Source organism: Limanda limanda, chromosome 22, assembly GCF_963576545.1.
Source record: "Limanda limanda chromosome 22, fLimLim1.1, whole genome shotgun sequence".
In the NCBI taxonomy this organism is placed as follows: domain Eukaryota; kingdom Metazoa; phylum Chordata; class Actinopteri; order Pleuronectiformes; family Pleuronectidae; genus Limanda; species Limanda limanda.
In genome coordinates, this window is record NC_083657.1 from 12,000,166 (window position 1) to 12,021,819 (window position 21,654).

At 43.3% G+C, this 21,654-nt stretch overlaps 1 protein-coding gene across 12 annotated transcripts in view; it reads right to left on the reverse strand.

The window, feature by feature from the left end:
* Nucleotides 1–1,018: 1,018 nt before the first annotated feature.
* The window catches only part of mark2b (MAP/microtubule affinity-regulating kinase 2b), a 43,003-nt gene continuing 22,367 nt past the window's right edge, over nt 1,019–21,654 (reverse strand). The window contains exons 8-21 of one of the 12 annotated variants that reach the window (XM_061095733.1): nt 20,925–21,161; nt 19,614–19,733; nt 18,140–18,239; nt 17,888–18,000; nt 17,255–17,329; nt 16,876–16,933; nt 16,348–16,499; nt 15,652–15,746; nt 12,419–12,559; nt 8,899–9,165; nt 6,168–6,194; nt 3,293–3,328; nt 2,486–2,595; nt 1,019–2,113 (exon numbers count right to left, since the gene is read on the reverse strand). In XM_061095733.1, coding sequence (XP_060951716.1) covers nt 1,764–2,113; nt 2,486–2,595; nt 3,293–3,328; nt 6,168–6,194; nt 8,899–9,165; nt 12,419–12,559; nt 15,652–15,746; nt 16,348–16,499; nt 16,876–16,933; nt 17,255–17,329; nt 17,888–18,000; nt 18,140–18,239; nt 19,614–19,733; nt 20,925–21,161 — 1,881 coding nt within the window. In that variant the 3' untranslated portion in view covers nt 1,019–1,763. Of the gene's footprint in view, nt 2,114–2,485; nt 2,596–3,292; nt 3,332–6,167; nt 6,195–8,898; nt 9,166–12,418; nt 12,560–15,651; nt 15,747–16,347; nt 16,500–16,875; nt 16,934–17,254; nt 17,330–17,887; nt 18,001–18,112; nt 18,240–19,613; nt 19,734–20,924; nt 21,162–21,654 lie in introns of all 12 variants that reach the window. The other 11 variants (XM_061095731.1, XM_061095736.1, XM_061095730.1 and 8 more) reach the window with 11 other exon arrangements.

Genomic DNA, 21,654 nt, shown 5'->3' on the forward strand with positions numbered 1-21,654 from the left:
TGATCTGACACAGCCCACCCTCCCCCCAAAGAAATCTTAATCTGTACAAACCCCCAAAAATTTAAACGACACAAAAATATATTATCAAATTAAAAGTTGAAGAAAAAAAATAATTCACCATTTGATGTAGTTTCTTTTAGTTTTTTTTTCTTTTTTCTTCTTCTTTCTTTCCAGTGATAATTAAACTCACACACACACGCGTTCTGCTTTGTTACACACTCCGATGATGCCTTTTTGTTTGTGTGTTTGCTCTTTGGGAATAGGTGTAGCTGAGGGGAGGGTGATGTCCGGGGTGGGGAGGAAAAACAAAAAGAAAAGGGGGGAGGGACAAGAAATGTGTTGGCTCAGGGTTGACATTCTGGATATGAAGGCGTGATGCCAACCAAGGTGATACCAACAAAAAAAAAAGAAGAAGAATAACACACAGATTCATCATCATTCCAACGTTTATGTGCTGACGTATGCAACGAAAACAAAACCCCAACTTTTAATTCTTCAAAGAAAGGCAACGTTAAATCCATCAATGACCCCCCCCTCCCGAAACAAAGTGTCCTTCCCTCCCCAGGTGCCGATACGCCCCCTTTTCCAGTGCACAACTCTTTTTAAAAGCCATAAAAATAAGAAGAAACTAATTTAAAAATAAAAAAAAAGGTACGGGGCGTAAAAAGTCGCAGCCCCGTGATATAGATGGTGACAAATAAGTCGAACTGGCCTCCTCGGACTCGATGGTGGCGGAGAAATCAACAAAGCAAATCAGGAAATGAGGAAGAGACAGGAAGTGATGAGGTGAAAAGATGGATGTGTTTGTGCCGAGTTCAGTTTTAGTTTGAGGGAGAGAGAGTGAAGGTGAAGAGCTGTGAGTGAGTGTGTGTGTGAAGGGAGGAGGTGGAGGGTGGAGAGCCTTCCACAGCAGTTTGTCCATCCAATATCCATCTGTAGGTGTGTGTGTGTGTGTGTGTGTGTGTGTGTGTGTGTGTGTGTGTGTGTGTGTGTGTGTGTGTGTGTGTGTGTGTGTGTGTGTGTGTGTGTGTGTGTGTGTGTGTGTGCTAGTGGGCTTCAGTCCTGGCTCAGTTGGAGTCTGTTCGGTTTTGGACGACATCACCACAAATTCAATCAGAAACTCCTTTTTGAGTTTTCCAGCATAACAAGGCTCCGAACTTTCCGTTGATCACTGCGAGATCCAGAGAGAGAGTAGAGAGGTTTCCCTCAGCGTTCCTCCGCTCGTCTCCGTCTGTCCTCCAACCCGTCCCCGTCCCCCCCCCGGCAACCCAGCAGGACCGTGCAGAGAAACGGAATAAATAGCAGGAAGAAGTGACAGGAGCCGTCTAAGTGTGACTCCTTGAAAAAAACAGAGCAGATCGAACATGCAGAAGAAGAGTGGAACGTCTAAGTAGAACGTGACCAAAACTTAACAAAACAAAAACAAAAAGAAAACAGCAGGGAGAGAGAAGACCTCGGTCTGTAAGTACTTCACAACTCGGAGGTCATCAGCTCAGAGTTCCTGGTCGCAGGGCCGTGAGAACGTGAGGAACAAAACTTCTAGAAACAAAAATCTGTTTTCTAGTCTCAGAGAACCCATAGCCCTACGTCAGACCTGTCTCCATGACAATCGTGTTGTTTTTAAAGTGATCCCACCCTTTAGCTTACGCCCTGATTTCCGCAGCGCCGCCCCCCCCCACGCACCTACAGCACCACCTTCATCCTCGCCATTCCTGCGCCCTCCCACCTCCACCCGCTAATCTCCCCTCGCTGCTCCGCCGCGCTCACAGTTTGAGCTCGTTGGCGATCTTCGAGGCAATGTTCTTGAAGGCGATGGACGTGCCCGAGATCCGCTTGAAGCGCACGCCGTTGAGGGAGAGCCGCGGCAGCTTGCACACCTCCATCTCCCACTGGACGAAGTCGTCGCGGGCCGGGTTGCCCGAGACGCACAGCAGCATGTAGCGCTCGCGCAGCTCGTACTCGCAGCTGTTGGAGTCCAGCACCTTGCGGATCTCGCGCATCATCTCCATGGGCTCCATGGAGGACGTGGTCTTCATGGACCAGGTGAAGCGCAGCGCCCGGGGCTTGGCCGGGTCCTTCTGGAGGCCGATGGCCGGAGGGGTGCCGGTGCCACCTGCAGAGGAGGAGGAAGAGGAGGAGGAGGAGGAGGAGAGGGGGGTACAAGATGAGCAATCAAGAGGAAGGAACGGACGGAGGGAAGGAGAGATAATTGCAGAGTAATTCACAAGTGGTGATTAAGGCCAGGAATAGAAGACAAGTTAAAGGAGAACATATGTGACAAGAGACAAGAAACAGGAGGGAAACAGGATGCGAGAGAGACGAGGGGAGAGAGGAGAGGAGGGATGGAAGAAGATCACAAAAACAGGAAGAATATAGAATAAAACATGGAAAAGTTCTCCGGTCGTTACAGAAACACTGAAAGAAGCCATAACAGATGAAATGATTTAAACAACACTCAAGTCGAAGACAACGAAACTCTACGCACCAGTGTTCCCAGATCCTGGCGAGGAGTTGTTCTCGTCGTTGTTGGTGGAGGTGGAGAGGACGCCACCGGACGTCTTTTCCGACTTGTCCACCGTGCTGCTCAGCATGGACCTGGATGAAGGGATGGCCGGGTGGAGACAGCGGAAGGATGGATCAAAAGGGGCGATGGGAGAGGAGGAAGAGAGAAAAGAGGGAAGAAGACATGAGCAAAGAGAGGAGTAAAAGTGTGAGAATTATTGTTTTTAAAGTCAAGACAAAAAGAGGGGGGGGGCGGAGAGGAAGGATTGAAAGATGATGAGGTGTAAATGAATGAAGACAAAAAGCAAAACAATTAAAGTACCCCTGTGTGTGTTTGTGTCTCTCAGACCACAAAGATGTGTGTGCGTTAACATCTTGAGTGTGTGTGTGTGAGATATTTTATGTGTACTTGCACACAAACACACATTTGGGTACTTGGACTCTGATTTCCCCTCACACACACACACACACACACACACACACACACACACACACAGACACAGACACACACAATCTCACCACCATGCAGGTCAACCTCCACACCAATTTTCCAGGGATGCTCCCATTCACTGCTAGTCTCCCCTGATTGGTTAAGCAGTTACCACCATCACCAACTGATTATAGGAGGACACCCCAGCTTGCCGCCCCCGCCCCCCCCCCCCCCCACTCTCCCAGCCATTCACAACAAGCTCAACAGATCAATCTACTGATTGGCTCCACGCTACTGATTGGCAGGCAGTGGTAGGGGGGGGGAGGGGTTTTGTTTTTTTCGAGCCGTTCTGTTTCTCACCTGCTCCCCTCATCCCGACCCTCTCCCTCATACGGGCTCCTCGAGAAAAATCAACACAAGTTTAGTCGTTTTGTTTTGTTTGAAGGCCCGCAGGCCGACATCTGGTTGACAGAGTAAAGATCGGCCGGCTGCACACGGCGCCCGCTGCTCGCCATGCCCGACTCCGTGTTCCAAACCCCCCCCCACTGGGAAAAACAACAACCCTGATGCCAAGTGTCCAATTCGATGCCAGCTATGTCACCTGAGGATGTCACAGCCCACAATGCATTGCTGTGGCCCTGATGCCATGTATATGTATATATCCGACATGAATGGCCGTCTACCTCATCTATGCAACCGCTACAGCTGCCAGTTATGGGTGTAAAGGTTTATAGCAAATAATCTCTAAGAACTAGTTTCTGTGGAGAACGTGGACAACCAGCTCCAGGACGGGTCAGAAGAAGGCGATGGATGGAATGGACTCAATGGAGAAAAAAAACAACCTTAACTGAAATGGAACCAGTTTGGTGCAGTTACAAATATGAGTTTTGACCCAAAAGGAAGAGATGATTCTTTTAGAGGAGAATTGAAGTGCTACAACAGAATGGAATGGCTTGGAGTAGAAAGGGATGAATTCTAACAAAAAATGGGATGTTGACAACAAAATGTGAAATGGAACATTTTGAACTGGGATGGAATGGTTTGGAACAGAATGGTCGGCATGGTGAGGGCGGGTCCTGTGGCTAAAGCACTGTGTTAATAGCTATATTAGGAACAGTGGACACACATACACACTGGCTGTTTATAACACACACAGACACACACTCCCTGAAGACCTAACCAACATTATTTGAACAATACTTGAACTCTAGCCTGTCAAACACACACGTAACACAGACACAGATATTCTCTCTCGTCCCAGCAGACATGACACACACAGACCAGGTGCAGGGAGACAAGCAAACAACAACAGAGACACACAAAGACAACAGCAGGACACATGCAGACAGTGAATGGAAAGTGACAAACACACACACAGGACAAATTTAAACAGGTCATGGTCCTAAATTCATTATGTTCAGGAAGAAAAGTATCATTCCTGTTTTGCCCCATTAAAAACAAAACAAAACCAAAAACATTATGAAAATACCTCCTGCAACAGAAACATGGTTTAAACACAGCATATGGGAAATGACATGTGGAGAAGTGGAAACAAATGATGAAAACGTTTAGATAAACAAAACAAAAAAATGAAGGCAAATAATTTTGCATGCCCAGTGGTGAATAGGCTAAATGTGAAGGGATGCAAAATGGCACTGAATTCCAAGGGAAAAAGACTATTTGATCCACTGTGTTTAATAAAAATGTGTAACTAGAATCTCTTCTTATAATAACAGCACTATAACATATTTGTCCCATATTTATAAATCAACTATCACTTAATTATTCCTACTTGCATACAAATACTGAAGGTAACAGAAGACAGAATTCAAATAATTACATCTTCCAACCACCCGGTGGAGCAATGGTCCAGATTAATAAGGAAATTGCTCCACCTTCTGGTAAAAAGAAGCTAGTACACTGTGTGTGTTTGTGACACAATGATAAGAAATGTGTGTTCAGCTTGTACATGATATGTGTAATATGTGTCAACCTGTGTTTAACATTTGCATCCAGTGCAAATACCTACATGGAAGTGACTGTGTGTGTGTTTATGCAAATGTAGGGTGTGTCATTGCAAATATATATGTGTGTGTGTTCACAGCGTTAAGATCTTTTCCAGCAAGAATAGGTCAAAGCCATCCAGTTCTGTTGCTGCTGCTGCTGTTGTTAGAGAGCCATTGCCACAGTGAGAGACAGAGCAACAAAAGAAAGAAACGGAAGAAAGAAAGAAACGAGTGCAGCCTCCAGAAAAAAAAGAAAAAAAAAAAAGAGTGTAGCCTGAGAAACACTGCAGCCCCGTCCCTCCTGGGTCCTCTCCTCCTCTCTATCCATCCATAAATACCAACAACAGTCAGGGACGTTTTATTAATTTGACACTACACGCTGCCTTGCCGGGGGGGATATTTCACTATGTAAAAAAAATATGAAAGTAACAACTTCTGTCTTTTCGGCCGAGGGAATTGTATTTGTTGTGACCAGACTGATGAGGAGAGCAGAAAGGTGAGATGGGTGATGGTTTGGTAGATGTTAGCAGGAATATCTGTCCTATCCATGAGCTTCTTTAAGAAATTAAAAAAATATTTTTGGGAGTTTGGTGAGTGGGATAACAATTGTTATTTGATTATTACCTGAACAATTTTTAAAGGTTTGGACACAGCTCTCTATTGGGCTGAACAGAGGGATATTACCTGCATGTGAATCTAGGAAAAGCAAAGGGTTAAGAGCAGGAGGGGACAAGTTTGATCTATTGCACAATTACAACTTGACCTGAATCTGTGGCGCTACGGGGGGGGGGATGGATACACACACACACACTCTCTACCTGCTAAAAAAAATGAGGGTGATTGAGAGATGAGGAAGAGGATGGAGGGACGATGGAGGGACGAGAACAAAGAGGTATTATTTTGCTGCGTGATGATGGAGTGAGTGAGTTTAATGCATGAGTGGGTGAGTGGGGGAGTTAGTAAATAATAATAATAATAATAATAATAAAATAAAAATAGGCCAAAACACGGCACTCAAACCCAGAGGGCTCAAAAAAAATAGGGCCAACCACAGAAAAAAATAGGAGAAAAGATGAGGCTCAAGGCAAAAAAATAAGGAAGTTTTCAACAAAAAAGCTGCACAAAACACCAAAAGGGGAGGAAATATATAAATATATATGTAAAATATATATGAGGAGAAAATACGTATATATCAAGGGGTTATATTTAACGTTTGGGATGTTGCCTACCTTCTCGGAAACCTGAACGAGAGATTTCTACAAAAACAAAGAGGGATAAAGAAAGAAAGAGAAAAAAAAAACAATGTATGTATAAAAACGTATTTATATTTTTGTGACGTTCCTGCAAAAAGACAAGCTGACCGCTGAAACTTTGAAATTAAAGCCCAACATCAACCAGGCTCCGTTGGGATTGAAACAGCAAGCAACATTAAAAATAACCAACAAAAAAAAGAAAGAGAGTCAGTGTTGTTGGAGTCAACCTTCAGGCTTCATGTGTTTCGATTATTAGTGTGAATGTGTGAATATTATTAAAAGCACAGCAGAACATCTTAGGGGGATTTAATTGGCTCTGTTGGAAAATTCCATTATGAGCCCACTCCCACCCGTCTGAACACAGTCACCCCCCCACAACCAACATGAAATCAAGCGCTCCTCCACATACAGAGCGCTCCTGGGTGATCCTGAAAAGAAGTGTTTGTGAGGGGGAAAGTTTAAAGGTGATTAAAAAAGACAAAAAGACAGAGACCCAGCACTTCTACACAGACAAAGACACATTTCAAATGAGAAAGCACAGATTTAAGCAACATCTTAATCCTTAACGCACTTTAAGGAACATAATCTACTTCTACACAAACACACACACACACTCTCGCAAACACACAACATGTAGTTGCAGTGCAGAGAACCATCACTTTCCAGACCGAGGGAAAAAGTGCAGCAGGGAGGTTATATGATATGTTAATAAAACACACAGCTTCAGCGGATACATGTGTGTGTGTGTGTTTGGTCAAACTGGACAGATGCAACACAATCTCTCTGTCTCCACCACCCCTTAGACCAGCATGCCAAGTTGAGTGTGTATGTGTGTGTGTGTGTATCCGTTAGTGTGTTTGTGTGCGCATGCATGTGTCAAGGTGTCCCCACTAGCGGTATTTATAGTTGAGGGAAAAGTGATATCTCCGGTGTAACCATGGATACTGCCGCCACAGAGCTACAGTATCTCTGAGTGGGAGGCCTGGAGAGTGGCTGTGCTTGTACCTCCGCCTCTTCCACACACACACACGCGCGCGCACAAACTCAACACCAACACCCACGCATGCATGCAGGCATTGATCATGCTCTACTCCTGTCTGTTTTTCTTTTTTAAATCGAGCTTCATCATCAATACGAAAATAAAAAACAACGTCCTTGTTCTCGCTCGAGTAACAAAACGAGTTCCTCCAGCGCTGGTTGGTGACGCAGGAGTGAAGACGTGACTCTCAACCTGAACTACTCTCTCAGCTTTTCATCCTTTCATTGATCACTGGGAATAAGTTCCTTCCTGCCACCTTTAAACCCTCACTTCCTGTCACTTCCACCCCTCCTTCATTTCGACTGATACTCCTCAATGCTCCTCTCCTCCATATCTTTCTCATTCCGAGTCAAGTTTAGTTATTGATTAAATGAATGATACATTTTCTCTGGCCTTGTTAAATGACATAATATCCCACTTCGAATCTGCTGAAACCTAATCTCATCTGTTATAAATTATACTTTAGTAGGAGTGCAATGTGATTTAAAGGATAAGTCAAGTGATGATTTATAGTTGTATCTATCTTCTAATTCCAGAAATCTCTATCTGTATGTGGAACGTATATCTTGTTAACCGTTCATCTCATCGGCCTCACACTTGACACATGTATTGTTAAGGGCTCAAGGAAGTGCTGTGTCGAATTTGTTGCGTTCAATATTAATAGACTTTAAATAAACAGGCAACCAGCCCTCTGTAGCATCGGTGACTGGGGCTCATCAACTTAAGTGACGTTTTTTTAAACATAACACATACATTTTTATTTATGTTGTAAATATCATTCCTCTGTGTCTCAGATCTCCAATGTTGTCCATAAAATATTAAAAACACATCAATGAGCCATATATTTGCTGTGGGTGACATTTTTACACGGTCACTGTGGTTTATCTTGTCGTATATAACACATACGTACATTACATTCTGCTGCTGTAAATTCTCACTAAAGCACCAATTCATCTGCATCTAAAAACAGTCCCCCAGAATGCACTGCTTCCTCCTGTTTGAGTAATGTCTGTTGAATAGAGCACAGTCATGGCTAATGTGAACACCTGGGCAGGTCCTACTGTGAAGAACTCCTATCTATATATATAAACCTTGCAATATTATCTGATATCGTTAGTCACTGTAAAGACTTGGTTGTTAGGAGAGCAGTAACTGCTGCAAACTGCACCAGAGGAGTAGGATGAGAACTGGGCCAGACATGAAACCAAAAACAAAAATTACTCCTCAGATTGCCGCAGATCCAGACAAAATTATAGAGGTGACCCAGCTGTTTCCTTGCTCTCCCTTTCTACTCCCTGCAGTTACAGATCAACACGACTTAAGTGTTAGGGATGTGACTGGATCAGCCCCCCTGTACAGAAATACTGCGATGACACGGATATACGGAACTACATTCCTGAGAGGAAGTGAAACGACTTGTAATGTTAACCTAGTCATTTTCTGCTCCGAAGTGAAACCTCAATACTCAAACTGTACTTAAGGTACAAAGCAGCAGGATAATAAATAGAACAGCCGCAAACAACTGTTTTCAATTTACAAAAAAATCTTCTTCTGCCATCATTTCCCCTTTACTTACTTCCTTTCTCTGTGCATATTGTGTAACCACAACGTTTAATCTGAACTATTCACCCATTCTCCCATGCTTGTGCCTCTGTTTCTGCCACTCACCTGCGTACAAACTTGGATGTGAACTTGCTGAAAATCCCAGTGGCACCATGTTGCCGCCTTGCCTGGCTGTTGCCGTGTGACAGCGACGGGGATGCGGGCCCGCCTGGGTAGGCGGAGCCCTGCTGGTCCCGGGCACCCCGCTGCTGGCCAGCGTGGAACGTGCTGCGGATGCCCACTCCCCTGGAGAAGTTGGTGCGGTCCGACACAGCAGCGCTGCTGATGTTGTGGGCAGACGGGGAGGCACCGGGCGCCCGCTGGGCTGGAGCACTATGTAGGAGAATGGGTAAAAAGAGAGAGGAGGGAGGAATATAGCAGGAGGGAGAGGGGGGGGGGGGTGATGAAGCAAAGTTGATAGAGAGGAGCGTGTGGAAGAGCCGTGAGGTTGATGCGGAGAGGAGGGAGCGTGTGAAAAAAGATTGGAGGGATGACGGTGTGATGGAAAGAGAGAGGCATAGAAGAGGAATTGCAAATTAATAAGAAGAAAGCAAGAAAGAAAGACAGTATGAAAGAGGAGGAGTTGGGAGGATAGAATGAAAAGGGAAGGAACATAGTGAGGTGTAGGAGATGATGCAAGAGGAGAGAAGTAGAAAGAAAGGCATAAAAGAGGGGAAGGGGTGAAGGAGAAGAACACTGTCAGACAGAGAGAAGAAAACTACTTCTTCAGTGCTACTTACCTCTGTGTAAGGTGTGTCTACTGTGTCTGTTCAACACCTGCTCACCATCATGTTTATCAGAAAATCCCTCAAATGTGCTAAATCAATAATTAGGGTCACATCAGGTCAGTGACACACAGTTAAAGGGATAGTTCTCAGAAAAATGAGGCGTAAACAATGAAGTCAATTTTGACCTCTTCTTCAGACATAATCAGACATAATAAAACATAAAAAAACATAAAATGCCTCCATGCTGCTCGTGTGGTGTCGTCCAAGTGTCCGCAGGCCCCAACATTCAAATATGAACTGTCATATACACCACTTTAACCTAAATGACACTGAGTTAACACTGCTTACCCCTGAAACATTCCAAAGGGTTTTGTGGACTCAAACACTTCACCTGCTCCTCCATCGGCATAGTGGTGAGTAGATAGTGAATGAATTTAAATTTTTCTGTGAACTGTCCATTTATTCCTCTTTACCTTTTGCTGAAGGGATCGCTATCTTTCTCTTACACATACACATATTTTATTCAGCTCAAATTTTGCTTTTGCTTTTAAAACAACCAGACGGCAATCGCAACAACACAGGTTTCCCAGCGATTCACTGTAGAGGGCTGCAGAGGACCACAGGACATGCATGGCAACACATGCATGTCCTGAGGTGGATGCTAATGTGTCTTAGAGGAACAGCTCATTTTCATGCTCGGCACACTTGATTTGCCTTTGATAGATTGCATCTCTACTTTATACAAATGTGCCTTTACCAGGTGCCTGTGCACAGAATCACCTTAGGCTGTATATGAAGACGGACAACTTGACAGGTCCCAAAAAGTGAACCCCAATAATTTTGATCACCACCTGGTGGCTGGCTACGGTATAGGTCTCGGTGTCTGAATCCTTTCATATGAAATACAGCCACACTTCCATGTAGCAACGGATTTCGGTACCCAATCCTCACACTTGCTCAAGCATGTGTGTTTGTGGAGCCTTGATACCATGGTTCCATCCCTGATCCATCGATAATGTGCAGCCTGTGACTCCAAATGATAGATGCACATAATTGCAGCAGTCTAATCCTGGATATTCTGGTAGGAAGTGGAAACATGCCATCCATCTTTATATACAATGTATGCAAGTCACTTGCTTCATGACAACCCAACACTGGCGCTTTAGAATGTAAATTCGTGAGAAGTGAATTTGAGAAGGGTATCTGGGGACAACTGGATAAAACAGGAATGAGTGGGACTTGAGGACACAGACTGTGTTCTGAGAAAAAGTGCCCAAATCCTCACTCGAGGGTACAGTCTAAGTGTTGTTCAGAACAGCCCAAGCTCACTGCTGAGCCAGCGCATGCGACAGAACGAGACTTCAACATACAGCCAGAGGGCCACCTTGACATTTGCTCTGCTGGAATTTTAACCTGACATTTGTGGGGTTGTTGTATTAACTGTCACAAAAGGTTGTGGGGGTCTCTGTGTGAGCAAGTGGCAGATCAGATCAGCCTCAGACAGTATTTCACGTAGAGGGAGGAGCTGAGGAGCATATCCAAAGAACCCCTGTATTGTGACAGATGGCTGGCAGGAGAAGAAAAAAAATAGGACTGAAAATATCAAAGTAGCCTCTCAAACAGATACCGTCAAGCAGGTGAACAAGCTAACAAAGCAACACACCGACACACACAGTTTCCAAACAGATGATAATCTGTTAGTTAATTTCACTCCGAGTTGTCACAGCTTATTAATGAAGACAGGGTTTCCCCCCACAAATTCATAGCTCTACTTAACACAGGAGGGACATTTGATTCTACCAGCCACGGAAAAACAGCAAAACTGTTCATATCGTGCCCCCGACGGCCTGGTGGCTAATATGCTAAGATCACCAAAGATGTTTTCTTTAATAATAAAACATGAGAAATAAATTATTCATGCTGATATCTGTGCTCAGAATCTAAGGGTTGTGCTTTAAATTCAAGAAAATGCTCAAGATGAAAGCATATAGCACTTTTATCCATCTCAAAGTTTCTAGGAAATGCCACTTTGTTCAATTTATTACTGATTTGTTCCTTTGACTGGGAAGTTACATAAGCAGCACACCCCATTAAAGAGTCAATCAATAATCAAGATTATATATAGCAAAGGAAACCACTCTGGCTGGAGACCTAATGTCTGCTGGTCCACTAACGTCTCTTCCATGAATTTGTGGTCTGTCTACACGGACAAAAAACCAGCTCATCTAGTTCTCAAGCTCTTATTGTGCAGTCTTGATTGTGCAGGTCGGCTGGGTGAGTGTGAGGTTTGAGCAGGACTGACTGGCCGAAGAACGAGCGACGTCAAACAAGTTGAGCTTGCACAGTTTCCTGAGCTTTGCTGTTGACTCGTCTGTTGCTAAGTTACTCAGTACGGCATGTCTTTGTTCGAGAAATTGACTGAACTGTAACTCACTGCGACTCAGATAAGATAGTGTTGTGTACTGTCTTTGCTGCTGAACTAATGCTAACTCTGCTTCCTGGTTTGGAACTACTTTGATAAAATTCACTATTTCGGGGAGACAAATATTGGCGAAGCATCTCCACTGTGTGCCAGGATCTGTTGCTGTGTGATTGAAATGAAATCAAAGAGTTGGTTTTTTAAATAAAATAAAATATTAAAAAAAGTTGGTGCCCTCCCTTTAATGAAGCAGCGGGGGATGGAGACTTAAGAGACAACAAAATCACTTTATCCCTCCTTCAGCTCTTCTTCTTCCTCATTGTCCACTATGGGAAGGATGATGACCTGTGCTGAGTTAAGTGGTTCGTGCTGAGCGGAGCTGCGGGAGCTGTGAGTGTGCATGTGTGTGTGTGAGAAAGAGAGTGAGTAAGAGACTTGCCTGGGCCGTGGTGCATGCGTGTCAGAGGGGCATGGATGATTGGAGGAGGACAAGGACTTGCCGTGGCGGGGACGCGAGGAGGAGGAGGATAGGACGGCAGCGGCTGAGGCAGTGGAGGCGCGGGAGCCCGGAGTGTTTAGGCTGGGGAGGGAGGAGGAGGGGGGAGGGAATGGGAGTACCCCGCCCGACACAAACACACGTATATGCACACACACCAACACACGTGAGTGACACACGAAACACACACCATACATACATAAAGTCAAACATACATACCAACATACACACATGGGCGGGGTTTGTTTGTGGGTGGGCGGAGAGGTGAGGTGGAGCATGGTTAGAAGCAGCACTTAATGAACACACACTAAGGGTGGGGTGGGGGAACAGAGAGCACGGGAGAGAGAATGGAGGAAGTAGACACTCAAGACAAACAGAAAACACGTAGAACAAGAGGACACGAGCGATGAGGAAAAGTTGTTGTCTTTTTGTACGTTGCTCCATCATGGTTTCACAAAAAGAAACCATCTACGCATGTAATATCGGCCTGACACAAAAGGCAGAGCACAAAAGACCAACTTGGCAAGAGACTGAAAACAAACAGACATCATGTGGATAAAGTCAGATCAAAATGCCACATTTTGTGCAGCAAAAATAAAGGCACCCCTTTAAATATATAAATAAATTGATGGGTTTACATACGTCTGGTACAGGCATACATCTAAAAAAATACAAGAGTTTATCTTGTTTGGGTGCCAAGTAAAATAAGCCCCAACCAAAACCCTCTTGTGTGTAAAACTCCACAGAGAATTTTTTTTTAAAAATTTGATCCCTGTATTGAAAGTCTGATTTAAAGCATTGTTTGCACGGAGCCTCTAAAGGTTAACATTTTTTACTTTTGCGTTCCCTCGCAATAGCTTATTGCATATCAATCCACAGTAATGTCATCTGCAACCCATAATAAATGTTTCTAGTTTAAATCTACATAACTGTCACTAAGTCCATGTGGACAAGCAGATGTTGGACAGGACATGAAGCTGTTTCACTGTCCTTAGATGAGAGAATAACTCTGACCTCCAAGCTTGTGGTTTTGTAGGCTAACCTGTCTTGCGACTTCTGCCTGTCAAGTGCCTGACGTCTCCTTTTCAAAACTTCCTGTCATTTCCATGACGCATGCGATTCTAAAACTAAATCAGGGCAAAACAACACAGGCTATTTCCTGAACCCATTATTAATCAAAGTGTTGCTACGGGCTACAAAGCTCTGCACGTTGCTGGCTGCTCGGACTTGACTTTTTTTTTTTCCCACACAGAGAAACAAACAGTAAGAGACGGAGGAGAGTGGTACGACAGAGAGGGGGAGAGAGAGATAGCTTGAAGAGAGAGCAGAGGAATGAGAGAGAGAGAGAGGGACATTTATAGAGGTCAACCAAACAGCTGCTAATTACAAAGAAAACAAACACATAGCGGAGAGGAAAACACACACTCTTTCTGACAGGGATTAGTCCGGCTGGTGATAGAAAATAACCGCATTCACTGGACAACCCAGTGTGTGGCAACTATTTGAGCATGTGTGACATGTATGTTTAAGCCTGTGTGTGTCAATGAGTTTGTATGTGTAGAGCCTCAGTATGTGTGTGTAGATATTTTTGTGCATGTGTAAGCTTATTAAGAGCCAAGTACAAGGAGTCCCACTAAGAGTTAATATTCCATCACAAGTCTTCCTAATCTCCTTAGAAAGAGAGCAGAGAGAGAGAGGAGAGATTAATATAAAGACATAAAAGAAAAAGGACGGTGGGGAAAAAAGGAAAAGAAAGGAGATGCCAAGGAAACGCAAGTGACTTGAGATCCAGAGGGACAAGAGCGCAGACGCAGATAAACAGATGAAGAAAATTAGAAAAGGAGAGAAAGAAAAAGCACAGGGTTTGGAATGGGGAGGGGGTTTAACAAAAATAGTAGCCAAAACTTCAAAGCATTAATGATGATCAAATAAAGGAACTTAAAAATAATCATAGCGGATGACAAACACTACGCTAGAAGAGTCCACTATGGCTAACAGACCCACAGTATAAAAAAAAGAAAAGAAGCAATGCTGTCTCAAATGACCACTTCGGTGCCATGAAGTGTTCAAGAAACTTGTCAAATGAATATGGATTCATTTCAATCATTTTTTTGTGATAGACACTATTGTGGGAACGAGGGGTCATTTGAGAATTAAGCAGTTATGACAATGACCACTGGATCATTGTATGAATTATGGTTTGGCTTCATGTTAAATGCTTAAAATGAAATAAAAACACACAAAAAGCATATGGCTGGTTAATGCATGAGTGATATGCGGGTAGTTTATGTATACGAGCTCCTGAGCGAGAAATTTGACGATTCGGATTTAGTTTAAACAAAATAAGCATGTGAAAGTGTTTTTTTGTGGCCTTAATGTGAAGATGGAAAGTTCACAATCAACCAGTGTGGCCTAAAGACAATTTATTTCAAAGTGAAGTTGTTTATTGTGGTTGAGGAAGAAAGGAGAGTTCGAAGAAAAAGTTTAACAAGGATAAAATGAGAAAGGATAAAAAAAAGAACTGTGTAGGACCAATTCTGTGAGGAAATAAAGAAGAATGGAACTCAACTGGTTTTATTTTCTTAAAAACCGAAATTCTACTCTTTTTGGAAAAAAATAAAACTTTTTTAAAAGAAGAAAATAGAAAGTTAGTTTGAAGAATAAGTTAGGGCCACTGTGTGTCATCCTTTGCAAGTGAGAATGTGTGTGTGTGTGTGTGTGTGTGTGTGTGTGTGTGTGTGTGTGTGCGCGTGCGTGTTCAGCGAACCCTGCTCTGCTCTGACTGGCAGGCCTCCATCAGACCATCTCGGGTAATCTGTAATCTACTGGAGGTTTGGCCTAAATACCCAAGAGAGCCTGATTTCCTCATCCAGGAGGTTTCACCCCGCCCTGGGCCGCGGGGCTCCCTGAGCCAGCTGGCAGCGCTCTGGAGAGCACCAGCAAAGGTCTGGGATTCAGTCGCTGAGACAGCTGTGGCACTGCTTCATTCACAGACCATAATGAGTGTGTTTGTATTAAGTGTGTGCTGGTGATGAAGCAGTGTGCCTCTAAGCAACAAGTTGGGTTGCAAGTGACTAGCGACGAAGAGTGTATGTGAGAATGACAGCACGTGGGTGTGCTTGTCCTCGTCTGTTTCAAAACGTGTCTCTTTTGTGATTGGGCGCCATTCTGTGTACCTGTCCTTGCCGTTCTGGATACCCTGGCTCAGCGTGGCTCGCTCTGTCAGAGGAGAGTTCCGACTGCGACTGGTACCGGTGGACAGGATGCTATTCTGTGGGAACAGAGGGAGAAAAGGAGAAAAGGGTTAAAGATATAGGAATAATTTCAACCCGGGATCAGTGCAGTGGCGGGAGGATGACTTTAAAGGTGACCAGTTATTCCTGGAACAGCCTCGAACCAGCAGTGATTTTAATTACCTAAACCTTATTAAATCCTCACCAAATGATGCCTTAAGAGTATTGACTTCAATGAATTCATTTTTCCGCAGCTGCTCAAAATTACCTGCACAATCAAACAATTACAAAACCCATTTACGAATACCTCAGTAATATACCACACTTGCCCGGTGTTTTTTTGCTCATGTTACCGTTGGGTGGAGAAGAATTCCATATTATATTAAAATACGATAACTGTTGTCCCACCCTTATAGGTGCGACAAAACTAACAAGGGAGTGGGGCAAATGTCAAACAGGTAGATGTCCATATAGTCCGGGGAAAAGATGTGATCAGGATCCTCAAGGAAAGACGTCTGTGTAAGTCAACAAAGGATGGGAAGCCCCGAAACAGACATTCTAAACCCTTAAATATAAGTGATTTTTTAACACAAAAATCTCAGTGTTGAAAATGTCATGTATGCGTGTGATTGGTCTCACGGTGGAGGGCGTGGCGCTCTTCTTGCGGTCAGTGGAGACGAGCGGGCTGGCCGGCACCTTGGTAGTGGAGCTGCCCGACGAACCCTTCCTCCCAGAATCCTCAGTTGCAGTCCGGTTGTCTGCTTGACCCCCCCTCTTAGAGTAGGTGGAGCCTATGAAAAAGAAAGGGAAAGAGGGAGTGCATCAGAAAGGCCGTCACTTGAAGCTTTCTGCCAATCATCTGTCAAAATACTGACACCACGATTATTAATCAGTCTCACCTTCTTTCGTGGCTTCCTTTCATTAAATCTGCTCTGACAGACCTCTTAAAAAACACCTTGTCCCCTCTCTACTCCTCCTTTCTTAGTTCATTCTTTGTTCCCATATATAATCAACCCTCCCTGCTCCAACTCCTTTCTGTTCCCTCTCCTTCTTCCCCTCTTTTTATAACATGTCTATTGTCTATAGTTAACTGTGAAGAGTTATTTTCAAAAACTGAAGTTGCTCCACCGGCTCCCCCCAATCTCAAGAGACACACACAGATCTCACCCTGTTCAGTGGTTCTGCGGTTCTGAGGCTTCTGGTTGGATGACACACTGCGTTGTACCTTAGACAAGAAGGAGACGAGTCACTGTGTCATTCTTTTTGTCACAGATTGTTTACACACACACATATTGGGATGTTTACAGCCACTTTTCTCTAAGTCATAGAGCTGTTCAACCATTAATGCAAAAACTTAAAGCATGCATGGAGGCAGTGGTTGCTGATGCTCACTGATACTTTGTGTCGGTCTACAATCACAAAACCTAAAAAGAGGATAGCGACAAAGTAGATTCACAGATTGCTTATGTTGTGATCACGCGTCACTGCCTGGAGTCAGGAGACCTCGTTACGTGTTAGCAGATAACTTTATGTGTTCTCATTGTACCTTCTGAGGTGGGGAGGGGTCGTTAATGTTTCTTACATCACTTCCTGGTCGAGGCTTGATGCCACTTTCATCCAGCTGAGGAAGAGAAAACAAGACAAATGGGTGTCAGGAGCAGGTGAATGCAGAGATGCTCTGGTGTGGATACAACAAATACCAAGGTCTAAAAATAGTGCCTCAGACCTGATGTGATGTTTGCATGCTTCTCCCTTTAGAGCTAGATGAGACGTATGAATTTTCAAGACATTTGACTGATGAAATACATTGTGACTCACGACTGAAATGTTTGTGGAAAAGGCAAAATGCATCATGGGAAATATAGTTTGTTTGTTGAAGTTTTGAAAGTAGTTTGACAAGTAGAGGAGATCACGGCAAGTTTGCTGGCTTTGTTGGTCACTTAAACAACCAGCCAACGTCAATTTAGAAGTTAAGGGAAACTGTTGACTAAGAATGAAATGTTTTTATTTCATGTCGGTATCTGCTTCAGAGGCTGACATATCAACGTTTTTATAATCGTTTGCAATTCTGTCAGCACAAGGGTTTTAGGCGGTCGTTTCAACAGGTCTTAGAATGTGTTTTTATTCAGTGTCCCAGGTCTCAATGATACATAGATTGAGTGTAAGAGAATCAGTATACCTCAGAGTTCCTATAATCCAGTAGCAGGTATGTAGCCATTACATCATTATACTTCTGGTTCAACAGCGAGTCCTGGATCTCCTCTTGAGAGAATCCCATTTGCAGCATGATCTCTATACGCACACAGAAAAAGCAGATCATAATTACTCCACTGTTCTCCGAAGGACACATGTCACGCTGTGTGTGAGTGAAAAAATGAACATATGTATAAAGGAATGCATTTACCTTTTTTCTGTGTGTCTCTGTGCCTACCTGTCCTCCTGGGGTCCTTATAATCTGGCTGGGGCTCAATAAAGGGTTTGAGTTCTTCCTCCTCGTGACCAACATTCATCCATCGGTCCCTCATTATTTGCTGCTGGGAGCAAGCCAAACAGACAGATAGAGGGAGACAAAAGACGTCAAGGAGGATGAAGGGGAAAAAGCAGAGGAGGGAGGAAAGGTTAGGGGAAGAGTGGATGGCAAACAAGGAGGGTACACCATTACCATTGTATTCAGTAGGGATTTTCTCACGGGCTCAGGTATTTATTGTCAATAAAGAAATAAATGTTCCTTTGTAACATTCAGATGTGCATTAAATTCCACAAGGTTTTCCCTGGATTTCTTTGGGCTTAGGTTTGGCTCACAATGGACATAAATCCAGGCTGTATGGCAGATATTTCTATGTTTTTTTTCCCCTTTAGTAAAGATGTTGGAAGACACCAGGAAGTTGTTTTGACTATTTCCTCTTTGGCAGCAGAACATGTTACACCAGCCTTAAGAAACTCCTGCAGGTTAAACTGGACTAACCAAACACATGAGGATGAGTAACTCTGACAGTCTCACAATAGACAGACTTAAAAACACTCACTAACCCAGCAACATTAAGGCTACAAACAACCCATAATGCAACACTCCGTCGTAGTACTGTCTCCATTCAAAAAAGCATATCTGCTTTGATGAATAAACACTTAATTGTAACAGCCTCTCTTAAACAATTGATTTTCCAGTACAGGGTTCTGCATCCTGAGTTGAGCTTCACTGAGCTTTGAATAAAGAGATGAACTCCTACAGATGACCCGTCTTGTTTTCAGGGACACCCTTGGACACAAAAAAAATGGATGATGATCACGTACATAATTCAAACAGATTGTGCCAGGTAAAAATTGTGGCCAAAGGCAACAGGACATATCAGGACATAATGTTTCACAGATTGCTTAATGGAGATTTACACAGATGTAAATTCAATCACCCTCAGTCGGTGAGCTGCTTGATCTAAAACACTCAAACTCTAAAGCAGGTGAAAATGAAACACACAAGACTGATTTCTGGCACTAAAGCTCAAGTTTACTTTACAGTGCTGCTTCTACATTTAAATGGTCAAGCAAAAACTAAAGAGTGATACAAATCTTCCGTCTAAAGCAGTTTCCGTTCATCCACTTTAAGTGCAACCAAATTCAGCAAGTCATAAATTCTTAACTCACAAGTATTTACTATGGTTTTAAAAAGAACTTTACACTTCAGTAACAAAGTCACATATAGCTGGTAAGGCAAGTCCAGGTATAGAGTATAGTATTTTTTTCAGTGTCCATGCTTTATCAATACAAATATAAGGAAAGTCTTGTTCAACGTGAGAATTATATAAAAGGGTAATAACATGGCAGAAATCACTTTAATCCAAATGCTTCCACCAATGCAATTCAACAGGGTGTTGTGATTTTTGAATGCGTGTGTCAATACATGCATGTACCTCGAGGCTGCCTCGTTTCGACGGGTTGAGGATGAGGAACTTCTTAAGTAAGTTTTCGCAGTCAGTCGACATGTAGAAGGGAATCCTGTATTTGCCCCGCAGGACACGCTCTCTCAATTCCTGGAGATAGAAAAGGGCACAACTTTAGGTTTTGGAGGAGGAAAGACTGAGGAGTTGATTGGTTATCCTGATTGTGTTGTGCGTTTCTGCAACTATTGTGCATTTTTTCAGATGTGTTTTAAATCAACATCTCATCCGTATGCAGCTCCTTACATCTCTCTCAATATAGTTCCCTATGTTTTGGCTTGAATTAGCTAAATTGCAACATTAGCTGCGGTTACGCCCACTAAAGATTCATAGTTTTGTTAAACAAGCACCTCATTCACTTAACCAAAAGCTGGACAGCATTGAAATAAGATACATATCAAACGTAATGTTTGACGTTAGGGGAGAATTATATGTATTTTCTGGCAAATGCTTAGTTTTTTAGTTTTGAATAAGTTGATTTTAGATATTTTTCATCTTCCATACAATCACAAGGCACAAATGGTTACATTGCCTAAAGTGTTGGTAATTTGCTTCAGTGGATATTATCGGTCTCTTAAATTAGCACATTCAGACACTGGAGGATAATTGCTTGTTTAAACACAATAATGCACAAAACAGGCTTTCGAAGAGCTTGGACTGCTAGGCACTGAATATTCAGAAAAACAAATACTGAAATTAAAAAATCAAATTAGTTAAATGAAGTACTTAAACACTGACGTAATCACTTCACACTTTTTGTGAGTGCCTCACACATAAAAGAAAAATAAATTTTATTATAGCATCAACCACAAGGGATTAAAAACAGAAGACAGTGAAGTTGTTTGTTAAATAATTAGTAAACCTAGAAATGTAGGTGTCAAACTAAAGTGTGCACAGCAAGAGGTAGTGCAAAGGCATATTTAATGAACATCGATGTGTTTTGCAGGAATGTTAATATCAATAGCATCACATTCAATGTCATATCGCCCACCCAAAATGTGTCTGCACTTCAAGAATGAGTCATGTGGGTACCGACTGCATGCACAGTGTGATAGGTGGTGAGAATAAGTACAGTTCTCAGGGAGTATTGAATCTTGTTTTCGGTCTAAAAAAACCACCAAAATCCATTTAAAAAGTACAAGTTCACTCATTCTTGAGTTCAGTTTCTGCTTTCGGTAGAGGAACAGAAACCAGCATGACAAATACTGCAACCACCCACAGACTACAGACATCCACTTATGTAACATTAACACACACACAAACACTCGTTCTCCTTTCCCTGACCTTGAGGTTCTGGCCATCAAAGGGCAGCGATCCGCTGACCAGTGTGTAGAGGATGACCCCCAGGCTCCAGACGTCCACCTCTGGCCCGTCATATTTCTTGCCCTGGAAGAGCTCCGGGGCAGCGTAGGGCGGGGAGCCGCAGAATGTGTCCAACTTGTTCCCCAGAGTAAACTCATTACTGAAGCCAAAGTCCGCTATCTTGATGTTCATGTCTGCGTCCAGCAGCAGGTTCTCCGCCTGCAGACAGACAGATGAGAGTGTGAGAGAAAGAAAAATGAGACGAAAATAAAGACATAATTATGATGTAGAGTGCAGGAGGATGTGGTGGTAGAAAAAGATACAGGAGAAAATGAATGATAATCAATGTGCTGGGATTTATTTTTTCCTAAATAGTACATGCGCCAAGAAACAAAACAAATACTTGAGATTTGCTTTGTGTATTGCATTACTGTGATATTTTTACACTTGGTCAGAGGAACATTAACTTTGTAGCAGAAGAGTTTGACAAATAGGCATGCAGAGCAGTAATTACACAATGCAACTCATTACAGACACTATATCTGAAATACACCTCTCTGGGGGAAAACCTGGGTCTTTGGTGAGAGAAGGAGTTTTAAGAGTGATGGCTTGGGGCCTGCAAGTAGCACACAATGGGCAAAGTGAGCTAGCACAGTTTATTTCTGTGTGTGTGTGTATTCCTCAGCCTAAAGTGAGCCAGTGAGCAACGAGG